Below are 20,821 nucleotides of genomic sequence, written 5' to 3' on the forward strand. Positions count from 1 at the left end.
CGGAAAACAAAAAAACATGGTGTATAGCTTTATCTACAGTATATAGTGAAGATGTATTCCTCGGTAGCCATAATGAATGTGCTGCCACACACTCTAACGAGGGGCCAGATTGCGGTCCCTGTGCGGATGATCGATATACCCTTTGTGGTGAGGGCCACATGCTTGATACTCTTGAATTGATACTTCGGTGAACTATACCGAGTGTTTCTTCAAACACGAGAATATAGTTAAAATATATTTCTGTAGAGATTATTGTTTTTTTTTTTACATATGTTTGTGCTTTTTTACTTATGTTGTGTTTTCTAGTAGTGATTCGACAGTTAGAGACTTTATATATCTCCAATTCATTATAGTAGCTTATTTTTAGGATATTCTGACAAGTAAAAGAGCTTCTGTTGGCTTTTTGTTGAATAAATGATTTGTATTTGTTTTTGTTCAATAACTTTATAAAAATACAAAATCATTAGATTTATAATTTTCTATACACAATACTTATGCTTCAGTGTACGCCATCGTCGTTGTAATTGACCTTTCTTGACAAGCTTAAAGCCTCCGCCACACATAAAGCGTTTTGATAGCGTAGCATTAGCGGAGCGGACTGCGCGGTGAATGCGCGCGCATTCCGCTCGCGATCCGCGCTCGTTAGTTCCCGCCGGCGTCCGCTGGGCGTAATGCCAGCGTTCGTCCGGCGCACCGCTGTCATTGCGCTCCGCTAACGCTCCGCCTACGCACTCAAAACGCGCATGTGTGGCCGAGCTTTAAAACATATCAAAATTCGCAGTACATTACGTACAAATATTCCGTAAAATGTTACAAAAATCACAAGTTGGTCAGTTTCGGGAGTATAGATTACAGTTTAATTAATTGCTCCTGTTACAAGAACCACCTGGTATATAGGTATATATTACAAATTATTTATTGTCATTGACTTCCCTTCGGTGAACCATCTATTATGTATTGTCTATACGCTTGGGTTCTAAACAATGTAAGCCATTCAAAACAGATAGTCTAAGAAAAAAAAACGTACCTCTGAATCGGAACCATAAAGGAAGTGTTAATATTAATATTAATAACACTTTATATAATTTTAACATTCTACATACTATAATATGAGGTATAAAACAAAAAAAAAACATGTCTTGGGTCAATCTGCGGCCAGAGTAACATGAGTCACGATTTTATGGCAAGTTCCAATTTTTCACTATGCAAGTTCAAGTGATAATCTATCTCTAAATAAGTGTTACTTTCCCGATATATGCATAGATCCTTCCATTTGCAGCTGTAGTTCAAATAAACAATCAATGAAGTCGTGACTCACGTTACTTTTACGTGGATTCACTCTCTTAAAATTGTATTTTTAACTCACGATGCTATTTACAAACGATTGTTTTTTTCTTATGAGTACAAAATGCAGTATGCTATGCCACTTATAGACAAATTGTTACATTACAAATAAGTACCTACTTACATAACTATTACTTTGCAGTACCGCCGCGCTGCTCAACCTAAAAACCAGAAGAATCGGCCAAAATTGCAGGTTAGATGTAATTTCTACTCTTTCTGTATGGTTTTATTTTGCTTATTTTTTGTTTCATATTTTCTGCTTTTTTGGCCCACTCATGGTGACGACCTCAGAATTTTATCACCCACTTTACCGTGGGTTACCGACATGGATTCAATTGTGGCGTGGACGATTGGCTGGCGACCAGCTATCACTGCGACATCACATTTTTTTTTTTAACCCATTGCCAAAGGTGGCACAGAAACTTGAGCAGTTTCATGTGTTCTGTCTACATCTTTTGGAAATACAGGCATGAGTTTATGTACCTATGTATATTTTTTCTGCACTTATATCAAAAATAATTATTATTTTGCAGCGTCGTCCTCCAGCGCAAGCTAAAGCGGGGGCGAAAAAAAAACCGAGTCCACCGAAATCACAGGTTCCATGCGTTTTCTATTCCTACTACTGTACGTTTTTAATTATTAATCAATCAATCAATCAATCAATCAATCAAATTTTTATTTGCTGATAAAACATAATACAATGCATGCAAACATAGTTGTAACGAACATTACATCACTGGTAATGTCAAAATAATAATTAAAATAGAAATAGATTACAATTAGAATAAAAGAAAACAAAATTATAAATTATAAAAAGGGAATACGATTTAAAATAAAATAATAATAATAATTTAAAAGTCAGGTACTAAGAATAATTGCATATTGAGAAACTAAGAATGTCAAGATAGAAGAGATACAAAGATAATGTGATGTAATTAGATGACCGGAGTGTATAATTATGTGTCGATTTTTTATTTTATTTTTCATTCTAAATGTTTAATCTAATGCTCTAGCAAAGTACTCTTTGATGGAATAATATGGCTTACTTGTAAAATATTGTCTAAGTTTTCTTTGAAACGTTCTAAGATCTGGGCATTCTTTAATGTCTTTATCCAACTTATTATAAACTCTTACAGCAGTGTTGTTTAAACTCTTGTCAAAATACCTAAAATTACTCTTAATTACTAACATGTCATCCTTATTTCTAAAATTACTGCGTACATTTTGTCTGGCTATTTTAAAAAGGTGTTTGTTTTTAAAGACATATAGGCATATAGAGCATATAGATTGAATAGTAAAAATAGGTACTAAAATTAAAATGAAATAAAGTAAAAATCGTGTTTTTTTTTTAAATAACGTAAAACAAACAATCTTAGAGGTGCATAAGATCTCTAAGTATGCAAAAAAAAATATTCGTAATATAAATAATAATTACATATTGTTTATGACACAAATAAAGAAAATACATGATTTGTACATCACTAGAATTTTATTTAATTTCAACTTTAGTATTATTTGTCCCTTGGATGTTTCTCAGTTATAGGTATTTTTTGTGTATAATTCGACATAAAGGGACTATACATCTCTAACAAGTTATGTTATGGATTCAATATTTCTAATTGTATTTAAAAAATATATAATACTAGCTTTTGCCCGCAGCTTCGCTCGCAGTAAATTCAAAAAATGCGGAATGCTCCACACAAATTTCCACCCCCATTTTAGAAAGAGACAAAAAGTAGCCTATGTCACTCTCCATTCCTCCAACTACCTCCACTTAAAAATCACGTCAATTCGTCGCTCCGTTTTGCCGTGAAAGACGGATAAAGAAACAGACACACACACTTTCCCATTTATAATATTAGTATGGATGTACATTGTATAGTTTGTAAAATGACATGTAAATGTGGCCATGTAGCCTATTTGTTGTATAAACATTATAATTATGTATTTGTTTGCAGCGACGCCCCGCTACGCCAGCTAAAGCAAGACAGAACAAAAAAATGAGTACACCGAAACCACAGGTTCTATGCATTTCCTATTCCTAATGATACGTTTATAGTTCATTTTTGGTATAGTTATGTTTACTAATTTGTACCACAAATTAAAATAATAATTCTTTTGCACACTTAGAGACCTTATACACCTCTAAGATGTTAATTATTAAAAAATATGTATTAAAAACAAACACATGCTGGTAGGAAAGTCCTCTGGACTGTTGTAAATTTAATTAAGAAAATGTTTAACTATAATATTTTTAAGAAAATGTTTAACTATAATGTTTAACTATAATTAACTATAATAATAACTGTACAACTCGTTGCCTGCCGAGATAAGAGCTGCCCCGAGCGATATCGTATTTTCCAATAAAATCAAAAAAATATTACTGGAATTAGCTTGCTACACCATAGATGAATTTTTCGATAAAGTATCATTGATCCACGGTCTTGAAATGAAATGTGAACTGATTTTATAGTGATAATATATGTATAATAAAAAAAATTGTATAATTTTATATTGATTTCAATTAATTTGTATGTGTTATTGGATATTGATAAAAAATGACATTGTATTTTCTGTTTATAAATAGATATAATTGTAAACTTTTAGTGATGTATTTTGTGACTTATATTTACATACAAGTGTAAACCATTATATGTACCTTATTCTTGACTTGTAATTGACTTTATCAATAAATATATGAATATGAATATGAATTATAATGTAGCTTTAGTGTATTTTAAGTTAATTTATTTAATGTAGTCTTATTTTAATAATATAATTATGATCCTATGTTGATTGCAAAATAAATGAAATGAAATGAAATGAAACCTTAACTAGTCAAACATAATGTTTCATTTACATTGACAAGTTTTAAATATACTGCATTTAATTAAATCTAACTTTAAGGACGTAGGAATAAGTATGAAAATCGTTTTTACTATTTGTATTGTTTGTCTATGTTTATCTCAATATATTTTATTTTAATTTTAGTATCATGAAGTTTGTTTGTTATGTTTTTCTCTATTATAGTTATTCTGTGTAATTCCACATTAGGAGACTGTATATATCTCTTTAATTTTCATGGATTCGTAGTTTAGTCAATAGTTTTTTTAATCTTTTTCACATGTATAGTTAGTAAATAAATAAAGAAAATGACATGTGCTCCTGTATTATATTTGATGAATAAAATTTATTGAGCGAATAGAACACAAAATACAAATAAATATTTTTTTTTTTTTGTATTGCAGCGTCGCCCCACTACACGAACTAAAGCGAAGACTAAAACAACAAAGACTCCACCGAAATCACAAGTAAGCTACGTTTTCTATTCCACGTCTACGTTTTTAGTTACCTTATTTTTGGTATAATCTATCTATCTATAGCACTTATAGCCTTTAAAGTCCCAGTCTTCGGACATATAATCGATCTATAGCACTTATAGCAGTATTTAAAGCGCCCGTCTTCGGACATAAACTTCCGAGGACATAGGCCCCCTTTCCGTTCCTCCACGCCTGTCGGTCCATCGGCATCTGCAGTTCTCGCCAGCTTGTTATCAGATGTCATCTTTCCATCTCAGAGGAATAATAACATGTCATAATATAACGTACGTATATTATGACATGTTATTATTCCTCTGATCAATATATTAGGTACTAGGTACCTGTATCCTGTAATTGTATCAAAAATAATTATAATTTTGCAGCCTCGCCGTTTAACTCGAGCAACCAAAAAATGGAATCCACCGAAAGTAGAGGTTAGATGCGTTTTTTCTTTATGTTTCTACAAATTAAACCTATTGTATAGGATATTCTTACCAGTGTATGTAGCCGAATGGTACAAACGCTCACGAAACGAAACGCTCGTAGATCTATCTCTATCGCTCTTGCGTATTGGCGCGACAGAGCCAGACTACCTTTTGCGTCGAAATATTGACGCTGAGTAACAGTGTTACTTGTAAAGTTGTAAACCCAGAAATAGGCAGAGAATAAAATTGTCAGTGTCAAGTGCCAATGTTACTGGAAGTCACGAGCAATGTGATGAGACCATTTCGTTTCACTTCATTCCTCCGATGTACATACATACAATCACGCCTGTATCCCATAAAGGGGTAGGCAGAACACATGAAACTACTAAATTAGTAGGAGGTAGGGCATAGCGAATGATATTTCGCTTTGTGTGGTAGTACACAGCACAGCGGATATCGTCTCGCTCGAATCTAGAGCAGAGCCCAACTGGGGTAGTACCTCCGCCTTACAGAAGACCGCAGCCAAATAGCAGCTAGACCCTACTCATAGTGTTGTGTTCCTGCCGGTGAGTAAGGCTGTCAGAGCTCAACGAGGGTGCGGTGTGCTGATGACGGGAGGACTTATGGAACTGACTTGTTCCGTCTATTGTCCTTTGAGTCGTCGGCAACCCGAACCCTCCTTAGAACTTGTACACGGAAAAAAGGATATAAGTACTCCTTTTTGCTGTGTACTTAACACAGCAAAAGGGAATGTACAAGAATGCGCGTTGCCACCCCATTAGAAGGGTGGCAACGCGCATGTGACACTGTTTGAGTTGCAGGCGTCCATAGGTTACAGTGACCGCTTTACATCAGGCAGGCCGTATGCTTGTTTGCCACCGACGTAGTATTAAAAAAAAAATATTGGCAAATAAGGGGTTGAAAGAAAACGAAACTGTGACATCCTCCTTCGATGTTTCTGTTCTTAATGCGTCGCTTGTCCTGTAGGTGTAGACGAACAAAAAATATTCTAATTGATGTATGTGTTTTTCAGTCCGTGTTGGGCCCAAGGCCTGGGGTAACGTACCTTTGCTTATTTAAAACCAATTAGACAAGGTTCTTTTTGTTTTGCCGTGCCTCTACTAAGGTTTTCTGGAAGAAGTCGTTCTTCATAGATAAATCGCTTATTACCTAGAATAGTTTTTGTAACATTGTGAGGAGTTATGTTATATTTGTAATAAATAGTCTATTAAGTATATTTAAATAGGTATGAACTATGAAATAAATTCAGTCTTTACGCAATACTTAAGGTTACTTGTCGCCATACTTTCTGTCCCACATGGCGACCCTGCCAGAATTTAATTTGTATATGTTTCTCTTAATATTGACAGAGAGGAATTTTGAAACAAGTTACGCCCTCTTTGCAGTGTGTTGTAGGAAGTTTAAAGCATGCACCGTGTTTTTATTTGTTTTCCGTTAAATTCGAGACGTAGCTGGGAACCACCCTATATATCACTTTTAGTAAAATTCGCCAAAAAATATTTTTCATCATTTTCACACATAGTAAATGAATTTATTAGTGTGAGAGACCCTTAAAAATAACATTCAAGTTACTGTCAAGTTGACGGCACATGTCAAAACAAATAACATTAGGAATTGGTAAAGGCTGTGACACACGTGTTCAGTAATTATCTTTTTTTTTTTAATAACTCGATGACCGTAAGAGTTAAGACGTTTCTTAGAGAAATTAATTGTATTATTGATCTATTTAAAAGACCTTCCCTTAAAGTTAACGGAATTCAATAAAAACAGGGTGTGTAGTGAACCACACTTGGCATTAGTGCGATAAATCACCTAGTGTTACTGAAAATACTAAATTATTTTTTATTGCACAATCTAACAACATTTTTTTACCAGATGGCAATGGCACGTTACAAACATAGCCATGAGGCGGCTGACGAAGTAAGTGATATTTCTATTAACAATAAGTGTAAGGCACATCTCGGACACTGGCGATCAAATATATGAAAGAGCCACGTTCCTACCACACATTTAAGCTTGTGTAGGTGAACGCGTACCATGCTTGTACGAGTGCGATAGTCATATCCTCGAGGTCGACTGTTAGCGTTTTTGACAGGCGGTGTGAGGTAACCGGGAGCGGGCGGGCGCACTTTCAGTGCGGAGCGGGAGTGGCCATACTGAACGATAGTGTCGATAGTACTCTTTATTATACTGTGGCCTGAGTGCACGTCAAACAATTGAAGCTCTACAAGTGTCCTGAGCTACTCAGCTCACTTAAGTACACCAACTCAGGGTTAGTGGGCTGTCATCTGTCAAATTCCATATAAAATGGAGGGTAGCCCTCGGGTTAACCCTCCAGCAGGGCTATCATGGTTCCAATTTTATCACTTATCCACGTGGATAAGACATCTGTCACTCTCACACTGACATGCTTGCTAGAACGTGACGGATGCTTTATCCACATCAGATAATGATAAAATTGCAAGCGTAGTTGGCAGGCATTTTCGTTGGTGCAAGTGGCCCTTAAACTGTTGCCTGTGTGGTGATGGGTTAAGAATCTCACCACCCTTTTCTCCTGTAGGTGCCTTAGAAATCGACTATGGGATATGAGTTCAATCGTGGTGTGGCGATGGGCTATCAACATGTCACCGCGAAGTTTCAACTTCGTGTTCTTTCAACCCTTTAATTGTTTAAAAGTGGTAGTGAAACCCCACCCATAATACCTACCCCTTTTGGAAAAAAAGGCTGTCTTATCGAAACGTTGGTATACTTACTCTTGGGTCGTCTTGTTCGTTTTTCGTCACTTTCCTAAATTTATCCGATTCTGCTTTCGTCAGCCATTCTTTATTCGTCACGATCGTCGATGGTCTTTCTCAACTACGGTCAAATTCGTTGTTCATCTTTATCTTAATCCGTTTCGTTCTTTACTCGTCATAATCTTCTTTCAGCGTGTTCGCTGTTAAATCTATGTTTCACGTGTTTCTTCGCAGTCAGGTCGGCGCCAACACCAGAATATGACCAAATTGATAATACTAATTCTAAATTCTAACTAAAGTACTACGCTACTACAATGATTAGAGATGTATAAGGTCTCTAAATGTCGATATTCAACTAAAAACTACACATAATAATATAGAAAAGTACAAATATAAAAAAAAGAAGTCTAAAATTACTTTAGAGATACAAATGACTCTAAATGTCACAACTAAAGATAACATGTATACTTAATCTAATTATCCTTAGCGATGTGTAGGGTCTCCAAGAGTCAAAATCGTATAGGTAATAAAAAATCAGACAAATTTAGGAACGTTACGAAAAACGAACGTGTCTCTACCAAGAGTGTACCGAAACGTTTACATTACAGTTTTTTTACAGTTACTATAGGGACAAAAAGGTTTTGTCAAAATAAAACGTTCCACTAATGGCTCTGACGTGACTGAAATCGGCAAATAATTCTTGTTATTTCGTATTTAAATCTTGTTAAGGTGCACTCGGGTAATTACAAATGACAGACATGCTCGGGTAATTTTGAATGGGGAATCTTGATATGATGGAAATAATGGTGACTTTTATACGACTCTCGAAATTAGACGATTTTCGGAATTACCCTAATGCACCTTAACAGTTTTCATATTACGTAGTAGCTAAATACAAATTTTATCTTTTGAAGTGAAACTTTTATGCGACTTCCAACTGGCAGCGTTAAACGTTTAACGTTCACTGACAGCGTGGCCCACTCGAATTCTGAAATACCTTTTGGTTCGTATTTTTATTTACACATTACGAAGTTTCACTTCTCCACTCATTATTTTTTTTGAAGTGAAACTTCGAATGCGACTTCCAACAGTTTAACAATACGTTTAACGCTCAGTGTTGCCAACTTGAATTTTGAAACACAACACATTGCGAAGTTTCACTTCTTTCGTGCGGAGGAACTCCACGCACTATTTTTTTTATAGGTTCCTCCTACTCCAGAAGAACTTGAAAATGTAAGCTAGTATTTGCGTTTAATTCATTATTTTGATGATCAATTTAGTACCACAGTACAGTTAATCGTTTTTCAATAGGGAGTATTGGGACCGGCGGCGGCTTCTGAGGAAGACTCAGGAGTAAGTCCTCATCATCATCATTATCCTTGCGTTATTCCTTCATTTGCCACGGCTCATAGTTGTCAAAGCGGATCCCAGGGTCCCGGATCCGATTTGACAACTAATCCAAAGAATTGGCATAGAAACTCAGGAGTAAGTATAATAATATGATATAATTATAAAATACTATATTTGAACATGAATTATGACTACCGATGATTTATTCATTTAAAATATTGAATCACATGAACGTAATAAAAACTCAGGCTCGTACTAATGAGTTTTCCAGAATTATATGTGCGAAATATCGATATTCTTTGGTTTTCTGCGCACGTAGCCAAATGCACAAACGCTCACGATAATATCGTTATCTCTATCACTTTTCCACATTGACGCGACAGAGTCAGACTGCGTTTCGATTGGCATCAATCGTCAACGATTGTCATTTCGGCTAGGCTGTAAAGAAAATCATCTTGTGAACACTCAGTAGTGCGTATGCTTCCCTCTATTGATCAGGTCAGATGCCAGTCGCTTTAATAACAACGCCTATGCCAATTCGTAGGATTAGTTGCCAAGTGGACCCCACGCACCCATGAGTCGTAGCAAACAAATCGGGCACAACAGTAACATGATATCTTGTTATTACACGGGAAAACTCAAGGAAGTTATAACAAAACAGGGAATACCAAAATTACTCTCGATTTTTTTTTCTGCAGGCTAAACCGCCTAGACCACGGTGGTCACCAGCAGTATCTGTAATACCACCATGGTTATCTAAACCTCATGATGAATCACCTGGGCCACAAGGACCTGGACCTCACGGAACTGGGCCCCAAGGGCCTGGAGATCCCAATGGACGAGGTCTACCAATTGAACTACTAAAGCTACCACCAGGGTCTCAGGATCCACCTATAAGGTATTTCCCACCTGATGGATCCTCGGGGAAAAGAGAACTAACAAGGGAACAACTGGGAAAACGGGATCCACCGAATTCTGAGTCTGGACGTCCTGGACACCCTAGCGGACGTGAAGAACCGCCAGATTATGGGCAAGGGCCCGATGAACGTTCAGGGCACTCTAGCGGACCCAGTGGATCGCCATTTGGTCCAAATGCGGGCCAGGGGCTACCAGATTATAGACAAGGGCCCGATGAACGTTCAGGACTTTCTAGCGAATCTGAAGAGTCGAGAGAGTCGCGATACCCACGATACGGACCAAATGGGGTGCGGCTCCCGCCAGCTTATAGCAAACGTCCAAGACTGGATCCGCGTCTCGGACGACCAGTGGGACCAATACCATCGCCATTTGGACCAGCTGGGGGCCAGGGGCCACCAGATTATGGACCCCCTGGTGGACCGAGAGGATCGCCATTTGGTCCAAACGGGGGCCAGGGGGCACCAGATTATGGACCAGGACCCTATGGACATCTCGGACCCCCTGGCGGACCGAGAGGATCACCTTTTAGTCCAAACGGGGACCGGGGGCCACCAGATTATGGACCAGGGCCAAATGGACCTCCACATGGGCTACATGCGCCATCGTATTATTCACCATATTACGGACAGGGACCTCCCGGACCCTCTGGAGGACTTAGAGGATCGGAATTTAGACCACCTGGAAGAGATGGACCTCCTTATGGACCTGGACATGATGAACCTGGCATGCCTGGCCAATCATTTGGTGCACAAAATGGGCCAATGCGTCAATCTAACTTTGGTGGATCAATGGATTCTGGGCTCGGGCCAGAAGGACCTGAGAAGTACGGGTTTGGAGGCCCACCAGGAGTATATGTGCGAGATGAACCTGGGAAGAACGGGCCTGGACCGCCGCCGGGACTATATGGACCTTCTGGAGCTCAAAGTGGAGCGCATTTTGGAATTCGAGGGTCACAGGGTCCTGAAAATCGCTCGCCGCCACATTATTCACAGCATCAACCACCTGTAAGTTATAATAACTTTACTATAATGTCTACACAAAATTTAGGATCACACTCATTTGTTTTTTTTTCTTTAAGTTCTTGAATTCGTTCCATTCTGCTTTCATTTCATTTTTCATTCGTCACGTTAGTCAGTATTTTGGTAAGAAGTATATAATGTAAAATACCCTATAATGGTCGGTGATGCCATTATGGACAAAAAATCACAAATCCTTAAAAATAAGTATCTAAAATTAGTTTCTAAAAACTGACGGCAATGTACCATAAACTAGAGTCATAGAGCTGCTTAATTTTGAAGTTTCATTTAATTCAGTTATTTCTGAAGGATTTGGCGGCAAGATGAAAGTCATCAGTTTACAGAAAAAAAATATCAGGACGTATGCTTAGTAATGTTGCTAAGAGAGTTGAGTTCAAGTATAAAAAAATAAAAAAAATAGTAGTCGGTGTAAACTTGAATGAGTTTTACTTTACTGCATTAAGCATGAGATAAGGCATAAAACATACTAGTTTGTTGCTCCAAAGATATAAAGAAATAGTGTTATTTTGCGAGTGTCCATAACTGGAACCCGAAAACTGCGTACCTCCTATGATGGACAAGGAACAATTTGCATAACCTAACCACAAAATTAAAATTTTGAAAAAACCCCCGACCGTGACATAGTGGACCGATTTTCATGAAACATGGCTAAGAACACTCCCGACTAACTCAGCTTTCAGACAAAAAAAACTAAATCAAAATCGGTTCATCCGTTCGGGAGCTACGATGCCACAGACAGACACACACACAGACAGACAAACAGACAGACAGACAGACAGACAGACAGACAGACAGACAGACGGACAGACGGACAGACAGACAGACAGACAGACAGACACGTCAAACTTCTAACACCCCTTCGTTTTTGCGTCGGGGGTTAAAAACCAAAATTTACAAGAAACAATCCTATGTTAAAATAACCCAAACTAATTTTATTTGGGGTATATAAAATTGACTCATTGAGTATCAGTTGGCTTTAAAAGCAAAATTTTAAAATTATTTCACTGTCCATAATGGGGGATCCATTACTGGAGAACTGCCGTCTATAATTGGGGAAAAAACACCTCGTTTTAATTTGTTAACTATGAAGAAACCAATAGGAGTATCTATTCTGCAATACGCTTGAAATATAAAAGAAGGATAAGACATTCAAGTTTTAACACGCTTAGCGGTAGAATTTTTACACGTATCAGTGAAATATCAAAAATAGGCAAAATTTTATCTTAAACTGTCCATGATTGGGTCCGTTACATTATATGATGTGTGGTCACTCTATCCTTAGGTCCTTACATTTGTATGCGCCTACCTTCCATAACCGATTTCTCCAAAGTATTTAGTCATACCAAGCGATTTTGACTGACCCGTATACGTCAAACTGCAGTCGGAATTAGCGAAATCGTTGCTAACTTAGCTTGGCCCGACTCTGACTTATTATAATTTTTGTTTTGAAATTTCAGTCGAAACTACGTTACATAGGATCAGCAGGTCCACCTCCATCGGAAACATGGGTAAGAAATTAATTAATAAACAGTTATTTATGTGACTGGTGCATGTGTATAAAAGAGGAAGCCTGAAAGTTGCACCGATAGTAGAAAAAGTGAGAGCGAATCGTCTGGCATGGTATGGGTATGTGATGCGAAGGGATGAAAGTCATGTGTTAAGTGTAAAGTTTAGTTATTTTAGTTATCTTTTATTTGTATCAGTTCGTTTTTTTTTCTCCATCATGTATAATTTTTCTTTTTTTTAGATGTACTTTAACACTTAGAGACTCTATAGATCTCTTATTAATCTTAGTAGCTTTGTACTTTGTATAATTTATTGAAATGAATTTCCATAGAGTAGGTACCTAGTCTGTTAATATTTCTTTTTTTGATGAATACTTTTGCTGATTAAATTGTATCTCGTTTTTTAATGCATGTTAATTATAAGATATAATGTTTTGAAAAGAAGTGGCCCGCCGAGTTTCTTGCCGGTCCCATAGTGGATACCCCCTCTAACTGAGGGGGGACTGAAATCTTCTCGAGGCTGAGGCGTAGTGTTAGAGCCGGCGTAGCTTTATTTGACGGGAGAGGAAAACCGAGGAAAAGGTGGATGGATTGTGTGAGAGATGATATGAAGCGAAAGCAAGTGAATGATGAGATGACGGATGATAGGGAGGTATGGAAAGGGAAGACATGCTGCGCCGACCCCAAATTAATGGGATAAGGGCGGGCGAATGATGATGATGTGACTGGTGCATAATGAGGGGCATTGAAACACGTGTTCATTCAAAACTGCAATGGCATGCACATATAGCCACTTTAGCTGGCAAACTTAGTTCTGCAGCTTACGCAGTAAGGCGAATCAGACAACTAACAAACGTAGAGACGGCCAGGCTGGTATACTTTAGCTACTTCCACAGTGTTATGTCATATGGGATCCTGTTATGGGGAAAAGCTGCAGACATTCAGGCTATTTTTGTGCTGCAAAAACGAGCAGTCCGTTCAATCTACGGATTGGGCGGTCGAGCATCTTTAAGAGAAAAATTCAAAGAGGTGAACATTCTTACCGTTGCCTCTCAATACATATACGAAAATATTATGTATGTTCGGAAAAATATCCACGAATTCAAGCTTAACAGTGACATCCATAACTATAACACAAGGAACAAACATAAACTTGCTGTGACCGCCCACCGTCTCCGTAAGGTTGGTACGTCTTTCGTCGGGAACTGTACACGTTTTTATAACAAAGTACCAACCGATATAGTGGATTTGCCATTTGACAAATTTAAGGCACGCATTAAGCGTTTGTTGTTATGTAAGGCGTACTACACTGTGAAGGATTTTATAGATGATAGGGATGCCTTTAAGGTGGTTGCTTGTCAATAGATGAATGAAGTCGTATATATTTTTTCATTTTCTCTGCATTGTGTAATTAAGCATACTAGTGTTCAATTGACGTATGAGAACATATTCTCGTCTGATTATATTGTTTTTATTTAAGTTTAGTTGTGGACACTTGGAGACCTTATACATCTCCAAGATTATGTGTTTAATGTTTAATGTTTATCTTACTTTAATTTTATTGTATAAATCTATATTTCCTTCCTTTGTAACATACGAGCACAGAATATAGTGTCTTACAGCTATGTTTTATTATTTGAATATTTAATTTAGCCTGGCAGCTTGAACATGTCATGCACACTTAAAAGTCTTTGCTGCGGTGGCGTCGTTGATCGGGTCGCCACCTTCCCGAATAAAGGTTGAGGGAGGCGATGGCTGAGATACGCGTCATACTCGTGAACGGGTGCCGTCTGTGAAGACCGGTCTGTTTAAGCTTACTGGGGCTGTTATAACTTAGTAACTTTAATTCTAATTTTTATTAAATTAGGACACTTTGTTCGGTTGTCGTTTGTTTCCTTTCTTTTAGTGAATATTTTAAATATATGATTTTGACTCATGGAGACCATATACATCTCTAAGGAGAATTAGATTAAGTAGATATACATTTTATTTTTAGTTGTGACATTTAGAGTCATTTGCACCTCTAAAGTAATTTTAGACTTTTTTTTTGTATTTGTACTTTTTATATTAAAATTTAGTGTAGTTCTTGGTTGTAATTCGACATTTAGAGACCTTCTACATCTCTAATTAATTGTATAGAGTTAACTTTAGTTAGAACTTAGAATTAGTATATAATAGTATCAATTGTAATTTCAACTCAATTTTAAATATTTTTTTAAATACCTATGTACATGTGACGTGTAAAAGTGCCCCTGTGGCCTATTTGCTGAATAAATTATTTTGATTTTGATTTTGATTTTGATTTTGTTGTTTTATGAAACATCCACTATAGTAGTAACAGCATCGACTCATGACACTTGTACCATGAGATTCAATTAGGGAATGCAATCTCGTTCTCGCGAGATCTCTTTTGTACGAGATCTCGGTAATTTTTAGCGAGATTGATCTCGGCCGAAAAATTGACGAGATCTCGCGAGATCAACGAGATTTAACTCAAGCATAAAAAGCTCGCGAAATGACTAGTCATGTTTCTTTCCCAAGCTGTAAATGATTTATATGAACTATATCATTTAACTGAACTCGCCAACTTGTTAACTCAATAGAGATCGAGAGATTCAACTCGCTTATTTCGCTCAATAATTTACCTATCTGAGTTCGGAATGACGAATGACAGATTCAGACCGTTTCGAAATAATTCGAAAGGTGTCAGCCAGACCTATTTGCGTGATTCGCCATTATGGTATTACACTTATGGCTGTGTATATAACCATCTATTTTACGAATTTTCGTGCACAGAGTTTTGTTGGATGTCGAGAGAGCAGAAGCCTACAACAACCTCACTACGGCTCTCGTTTGTTAGGCAACCAATAACAATTTCTATTTTACACTCAAAAAATCTAATTATTGTATTATATATTTTTTTATTTCTTTTTTAAATAGTCACACTACTATATATTGTAATATGTTATTATTATATATTTAAAGACCGGACTGGCCTAGCCCAGCGGGTAGTGACCCTGACTGCTACGCCGCGGTCTCGGATTTCAATCCCGGTAAGGGCATTTATTTGTGTGATGAACACAGATATTTGTTCCTGAGTCATGGATGTTCTCTATGTATCTAAGTACTTGTATATTATGTATGCCTTTGTCTGAGTACCCACAGCACAAGCTTTCTTGAGCTTACCGTGGGACTAAGTCTGTGGAAAAATAATATTTATTTAATGATATTTATGTATATATTTCCGTTTTTCTTTCTATTTTAGTTTCTTATTTAACTGTCGGGTTTAAGAAGCGTATTGTATTGGTAGTCTAATATAATTAAATAATTTATTAGTAGTCAACTAGTCATAATACTCATAATTAATTGAGTAGAGTTAATGTTTTTATGTGGGTCTATAAATAAATAAATAAAATAAATATTATAGGACATTCTTACACAGATTGACTGAGGCCCACGGTAAGCTCAAGAAGGCTTGTGCTATGGGTACTCAGACAACGATATATATAATATATAAATACTTATATACATAGAAAACATCCATGACTCAGGAACAAATATCTGTGCTCATCACATTAATAAATGCCCTTACCGGGATTCGAACCCGGGACCGCGGCGCAGCAGGCAGGGTCACTACCGACTGCGCCAGACCGGCTATTTAATGATGGTAGGGATAACCTTGATTTTTATAATGTTAAATTTTTATCCTTTCATCAATAAAGATTTTTTAAGTAGTCTCTACTGTGTACTTGTTCGCGGTTGGCATGACAACGATTTCGAAATTGGCACGCAGCTACTCATTCGTGAATTATTTTATTTTATTTTCTTACATAATAATCTATACTTTAAAGTTTTAAAAATATATTGTGAGTTGTGAGGTACTTAATTTATGTTAAACAATGTAAAATACATCAAAAAAATCTGAAAAAATAGTCAAGATAAATATTTGTTTCATAATAGCAACCATTCTTACGATTGTTATCCTTATTCATTGCTATATTGTGATTATTTACAAGAATAAACCCACAAACCGGCCAATCTCGCGAGATCTCGCGAGATTGGTTTCATGAGTTCCCGAGATCTCGCCTGGGCCCCAATCTCGTCGAGATTGCATTCCCTAGATTCAATTGTTTGACATGCACGCCGCACGCTCCGCCCCGCACAATATGCGCATGCACTCAGGCCTTACGGCCCAGCCACATTGGTCTAAGCGCGACAGCGGTGAGCGGCGGCCATACATTGGAGCGAGACACAGCGATGGGACTTTTCATTCGCACGTATGACTGCCGCTCACCGCTGTCGCGCTTAGACCAATGTCGTCGCTGGGCCGTAAGTGCCGTTACACTTCAGAAACGTAAGCGATTGTAGTAGTAGTAGTAAAACACTTTTTTCTACTCCCGTACTGTTATTCGTGAGTTACAAGGTCGTGCATAGAACTTTAAAACCCTACATAAAAGATGTCAGGACAAGTCTATCTAGTCTATACCCTGAAAACATTTAGTAGCAGTAGCACGATATAGCTGTTACAGTTCAGTAAATACATTGCTACCAACTTAACAAACCAATTCGCAGAGTCGAGACTCCTTCGTTTTCTGCTGCGTTCATTGGCGACGCGTCGAATCGCATTCAAATGTATGAGAACTCGATTCAACTCGGCTCGATTCGTCTTAGTGGCCAGGCTTCAAAGAACCATACCATAGACAGTTTTATTTTCATGTTTGCACTCAAACTGCATATTCAAAATGGTAGGCGCTAGATAACTAAGATGACTGAAAGTAGGTATTTGTTGATTTATAATTTTCTTTCAAAAAAAGTGCTTGGTCGTAGAAAAAATATTGTATGCAACTGTGTTTAACTGAGTCAAAAAATGCTCGTGGCGTCTTTATTAACAATTTTCGGCTTCGCCTCAAATTGTTACCCACGCCACTCACCTTTTTTGACCTCTTTTAATCACCAGTTGCATAAAATACTATATTGTACCAGAAAATAATACAACACACAAGAAAAAGAGCTTATCACTAGTACAAAGGCGAACTTATCCCTTTAGGGGATCTCTTCCAGTTAACCTTTGAGCAATTGAAGGAGAATTGGAAATAGTAGGCATACAGTATAAACGGCGCAGAAAACGGATTCTATAGGTAATAATAAATTATAACTTACACTAACATGGAATATATACGAATAAATACATAATAAATAACTATACAAGTAGCAAATAATATAAATATATATATATATATATATATCGATTGAACGATTGTGACATTAGTAGGTAGTTGGTGGGTACTGTGGGTAGGTTTTCAGATAAAAGTTTATATAATGAATGGTTGTTTCAGAATTGGGATGCCTCGCGCCAACAGGCTTATGGAGCAGACTCTGCAAAGCTACTACTACGAGTATGTTAACATATCCATACTAATATTATAAATGGGAAAGTGTGTGTGTCTGTTTGTTTGTCCGTCTTTCAAGGCAAAACGGAGCGACGAATTGTCGTGGTTTTTTAAGTGGAGATAGTTGAAGGGATGGAGAGTGACATAGGCTACTTTTTGTCGCTTTCTAACGCGAGCGAAGCCGCGGTCAAAAACTAGTATTACATATTTATAGTATATGCATATAAGACTAAGACAGTGTTGCTACTAGCTTCTAATACAACTCGATATCGAAAACGTTACGGAAATTGTATTAATTGTTGGTTATTGTAAGTACCTAACCATTTGGGGAACACTTTTTCCATACAATAAATGTCATTTTCAGAACAGATGGTGTTTTTTTTACACTAGTGCGAGAAGTTCCTTTTTTACGCACTTGTATCGTAATGTACTATTTCATAGACATAGACATAGAAAATCTTTATTCAACATCACATGAAAATGTTACAAACAATGAAGAAGTGTTACATTAGGATTTGCTAAAGTAGAAAACTTAAATCTAGACTAAACATCTAAGAAAATGAGTTATACATATACACGTGAAATTAAAATATTCATGTGCGTTAAATAGGAGCTTGCCTCAGCATAATGTTGCAGCATGTTAACTACAATGCTGGTTTTCAGGCAGACCCTTGATATACAGTGCGTAAACGTAATAAGACTGTGTTAAGCGAGACATGTCTGCATTTCAAATCGACCATCAAGCCTGGGAAGCCTTAGCTGAAGACCGAGGTCAATGGCGAAAGCGTGTTGTGGAGGGGAGAGGGCTATGCGACGAAGCCTGGTTTAATGCTTTAGATAGTAAAAGGTGTCGCAGAAAGCAAACCGAGACTAGAACCTCAGGTGGTATGAGTTTCCTCTGCCAAAAATGTGGCAGGTCGTGCCGCTCGCGAATCGGCCTCCACAGTCACCAAACCCGTTGTCGAAGCAGCAATGTGTAAATCGTCTGCAATAGACGCAAAGGCCTGTGATGAAACGTAATAAGGGCGATAAATTAAACCAGGCGTATAATTCAATATTGTTATCATTCATTAAGAGGTGTTTTTGATTTACTCTTAATTTTCACCCCATAATGAATTTTTGAAAAAAAATCTCAGCAGCAATGTACTGTAAACGTGGTTGCGATGACAATCAATGACAACTGTCAACGAGCGTTTAACGGGAGTGTGTTTGCATTACGTTGCGGGCCGAATTAATTTGTATGGATAAAAAAAATATTTCAATATTAAGTAAAAGTTATCTAATTACATTTTATACGTCCTATACTCACCACCGTTAAGAGGTTCGCCCGTATTAGGTTTACACCCTGTATTGTCACCTTACAGCTGATTTCAGTATCTGACAGATGGCGTTTTTTGGCCGCACTAGTGTGTAAAGAGGTTCATTTCTTGACAGATCGAAACTTCAGAGGGCTATCTGTACCTACTAAAAATATCGTACGATACACGTGCAAAAAGGAAATTTTGACTTTTTTTTGCACTTGTATCGTAATGTACTATTTCCGTTAGGTTTACGCTACCAAGTACTAACGTATAAGACACTCGTGGTAGATACATTCGTCTATTAGCTACGCAAATCATCATCTTCCTTGCGTTATCCCGGAATTTTCTACGGCTCATGGGAGTCTGGGGTCCGCTTTTGACAACTAATCCTAAGATTTGCCGTAGGCACTAGTTTTTACGAAAGCGACTGCCATCTGACCTTCCAACCCGAAGGGTAACTAGGCCTTATTGGGATTAGTCCGGTTTCCTGACGATGTTTTCCTTCACGAAAAAGCGACTGGCAAATATCAAATGACATTTCGCACATAAGTTCCGAAAAACTCATTGGTACGAGCCGGGGTTCGAACCCGCGACCTCCGGATTGAAAGTCGCACGCTCTTACCGTTAGGCCACCAGCGCTTTATTAGCTACGCAAATAACGTTTTAATTTAATTTATACTTCAACTATACCAATACTCCATCAAACAAAAACATCGTTAGTCGAACTTAAATAAATCGAACAGAAATTAAATTCTCATTCGCAAACTATTGATAGCAATAGCTTTCCGCTCGATTTTACAATTAATTCATGGAAACAGGAATTCCATTTAATAGATTATTTATCGAATAATTCAGTGTAATTCTGTTCATAAATTACGCTTCAATTAAAAAACAAATATAACATTATGGTTGCTACACAATACTACACATCCCAGTCTCTCAGTCATTCAGTCGCAGGTAACTCTTGAACTTGTCCGTATTTCATGAGTTTATGTTTGTTTTTCCAATAATTTGAACAATTAGCAATCCATACTTAATATTATAAATGAGAAAGTGTGTGTGTCTGTTTGTTTGTGCGTCTTTCACTGCAAAACGGAGCGACGAATTGACGTGATTTTTTAGGTGGAGATAGTTGAAGGGATGGAGAGTGACATAGGCTACTTTTTGTCTCTTTCTAACGCGAGCGATGCCGCGGGCAAAAGCTAGTGTACTACTTAAAACAATAAAAAAATGGAAGTAACTAAACGCAAAAACGTAACAGTCACTTGACATCATGTTTTTAAGTTTATGTTACGAAGTTTCACTTCTTCCGCGTGGAGGGATTCCAAGCACTTTTTTTCCTTTAGTATAAAAGTTTGTTATGTAATTAATACATATTTTGTATTTTTTAGGAACTCAAACCTCCTGATCCGTTTCATGAATTTCCTAAAGTGGTAAGTATTTAATAGTTATTTGTTATAAAAGGGGTAAAGTTG

At 37.2% G+C, this 20,821-nt stretch overlaps 1 protein-coding gene across 1 annotated transcript in view; it reads left to right on the top strand.

Moving 5' to 3' along the window:
* The window catches only part of LOC125236933 (collagen alpha-1(III) chain-like), a 45,478-nt gene that overhangs the window by 13,559 nt on the left and 11,098 nt on the right, over window positions 1-20,821 (top strand). The window contains exons 8-20 of the mRNA XM_048143849.1: window positions 1,487-1,537; window positions 1,878-1,940; window positions 3,303-3,365; window positions 4,593-4,655; window positions 5,048-5,098; window positions 6,123-6,146; window positions 6,986-7,030; window positions 9,049-9,078; window positions 9,157-9,198; window positions 9,894-11,117; window positions 12,608-12,658; window positions 17,992-18,051; window positions 20,738-20,779. Of these exons, the coding sequence (XP_047999806.1) occupies window positions 1,487-1,537; window positions 1,878-1,940; window positions 3,303-3,365; window positions 4,593-4,655; window positions 5,048-5,098; window positions 6,123-6,146; window positions 6,986-7,030; window positions 9,049-9,078; window positions 9,157-9,198; window positions 9,894-11,117; window positions 12,608-12,658; window positions 17,992-18,051; window positions 20,738-20,779 (1,809 nt within the window). The remainder of the gene's footprint in view (window positions 1-1,486; window positions 1,538-1,877; window positions 1,941-3,302; window positions 3,366-4,592; window positions 4,656-5,047; window positions 5,099-6,122; window positions 6,147-6,985; window positions 7,031-9,048; window positions 9,079-9,156; window positions 9,199-9,893; window positions 11,118-12,607; window positions 12,659-17,991; window positions 18,052-20,737; window positions 20,780-20,821) is intronic.

Source organism: Leguminivora glycinivorella, chromosome 20, assembly GCF_023078275.1.
Source record: "Leguminivora glycinivorella isolate SPB_JAAS2020 chromosome 20, LegGlyc_1.1, whole genome shotgun sequence".
NCBI lineage: Eukaryota > Metazoa > Arthropoda > Insecta > Lepidoptera > Tortricidae > Leguminivora > Leguminivora glycinivorella.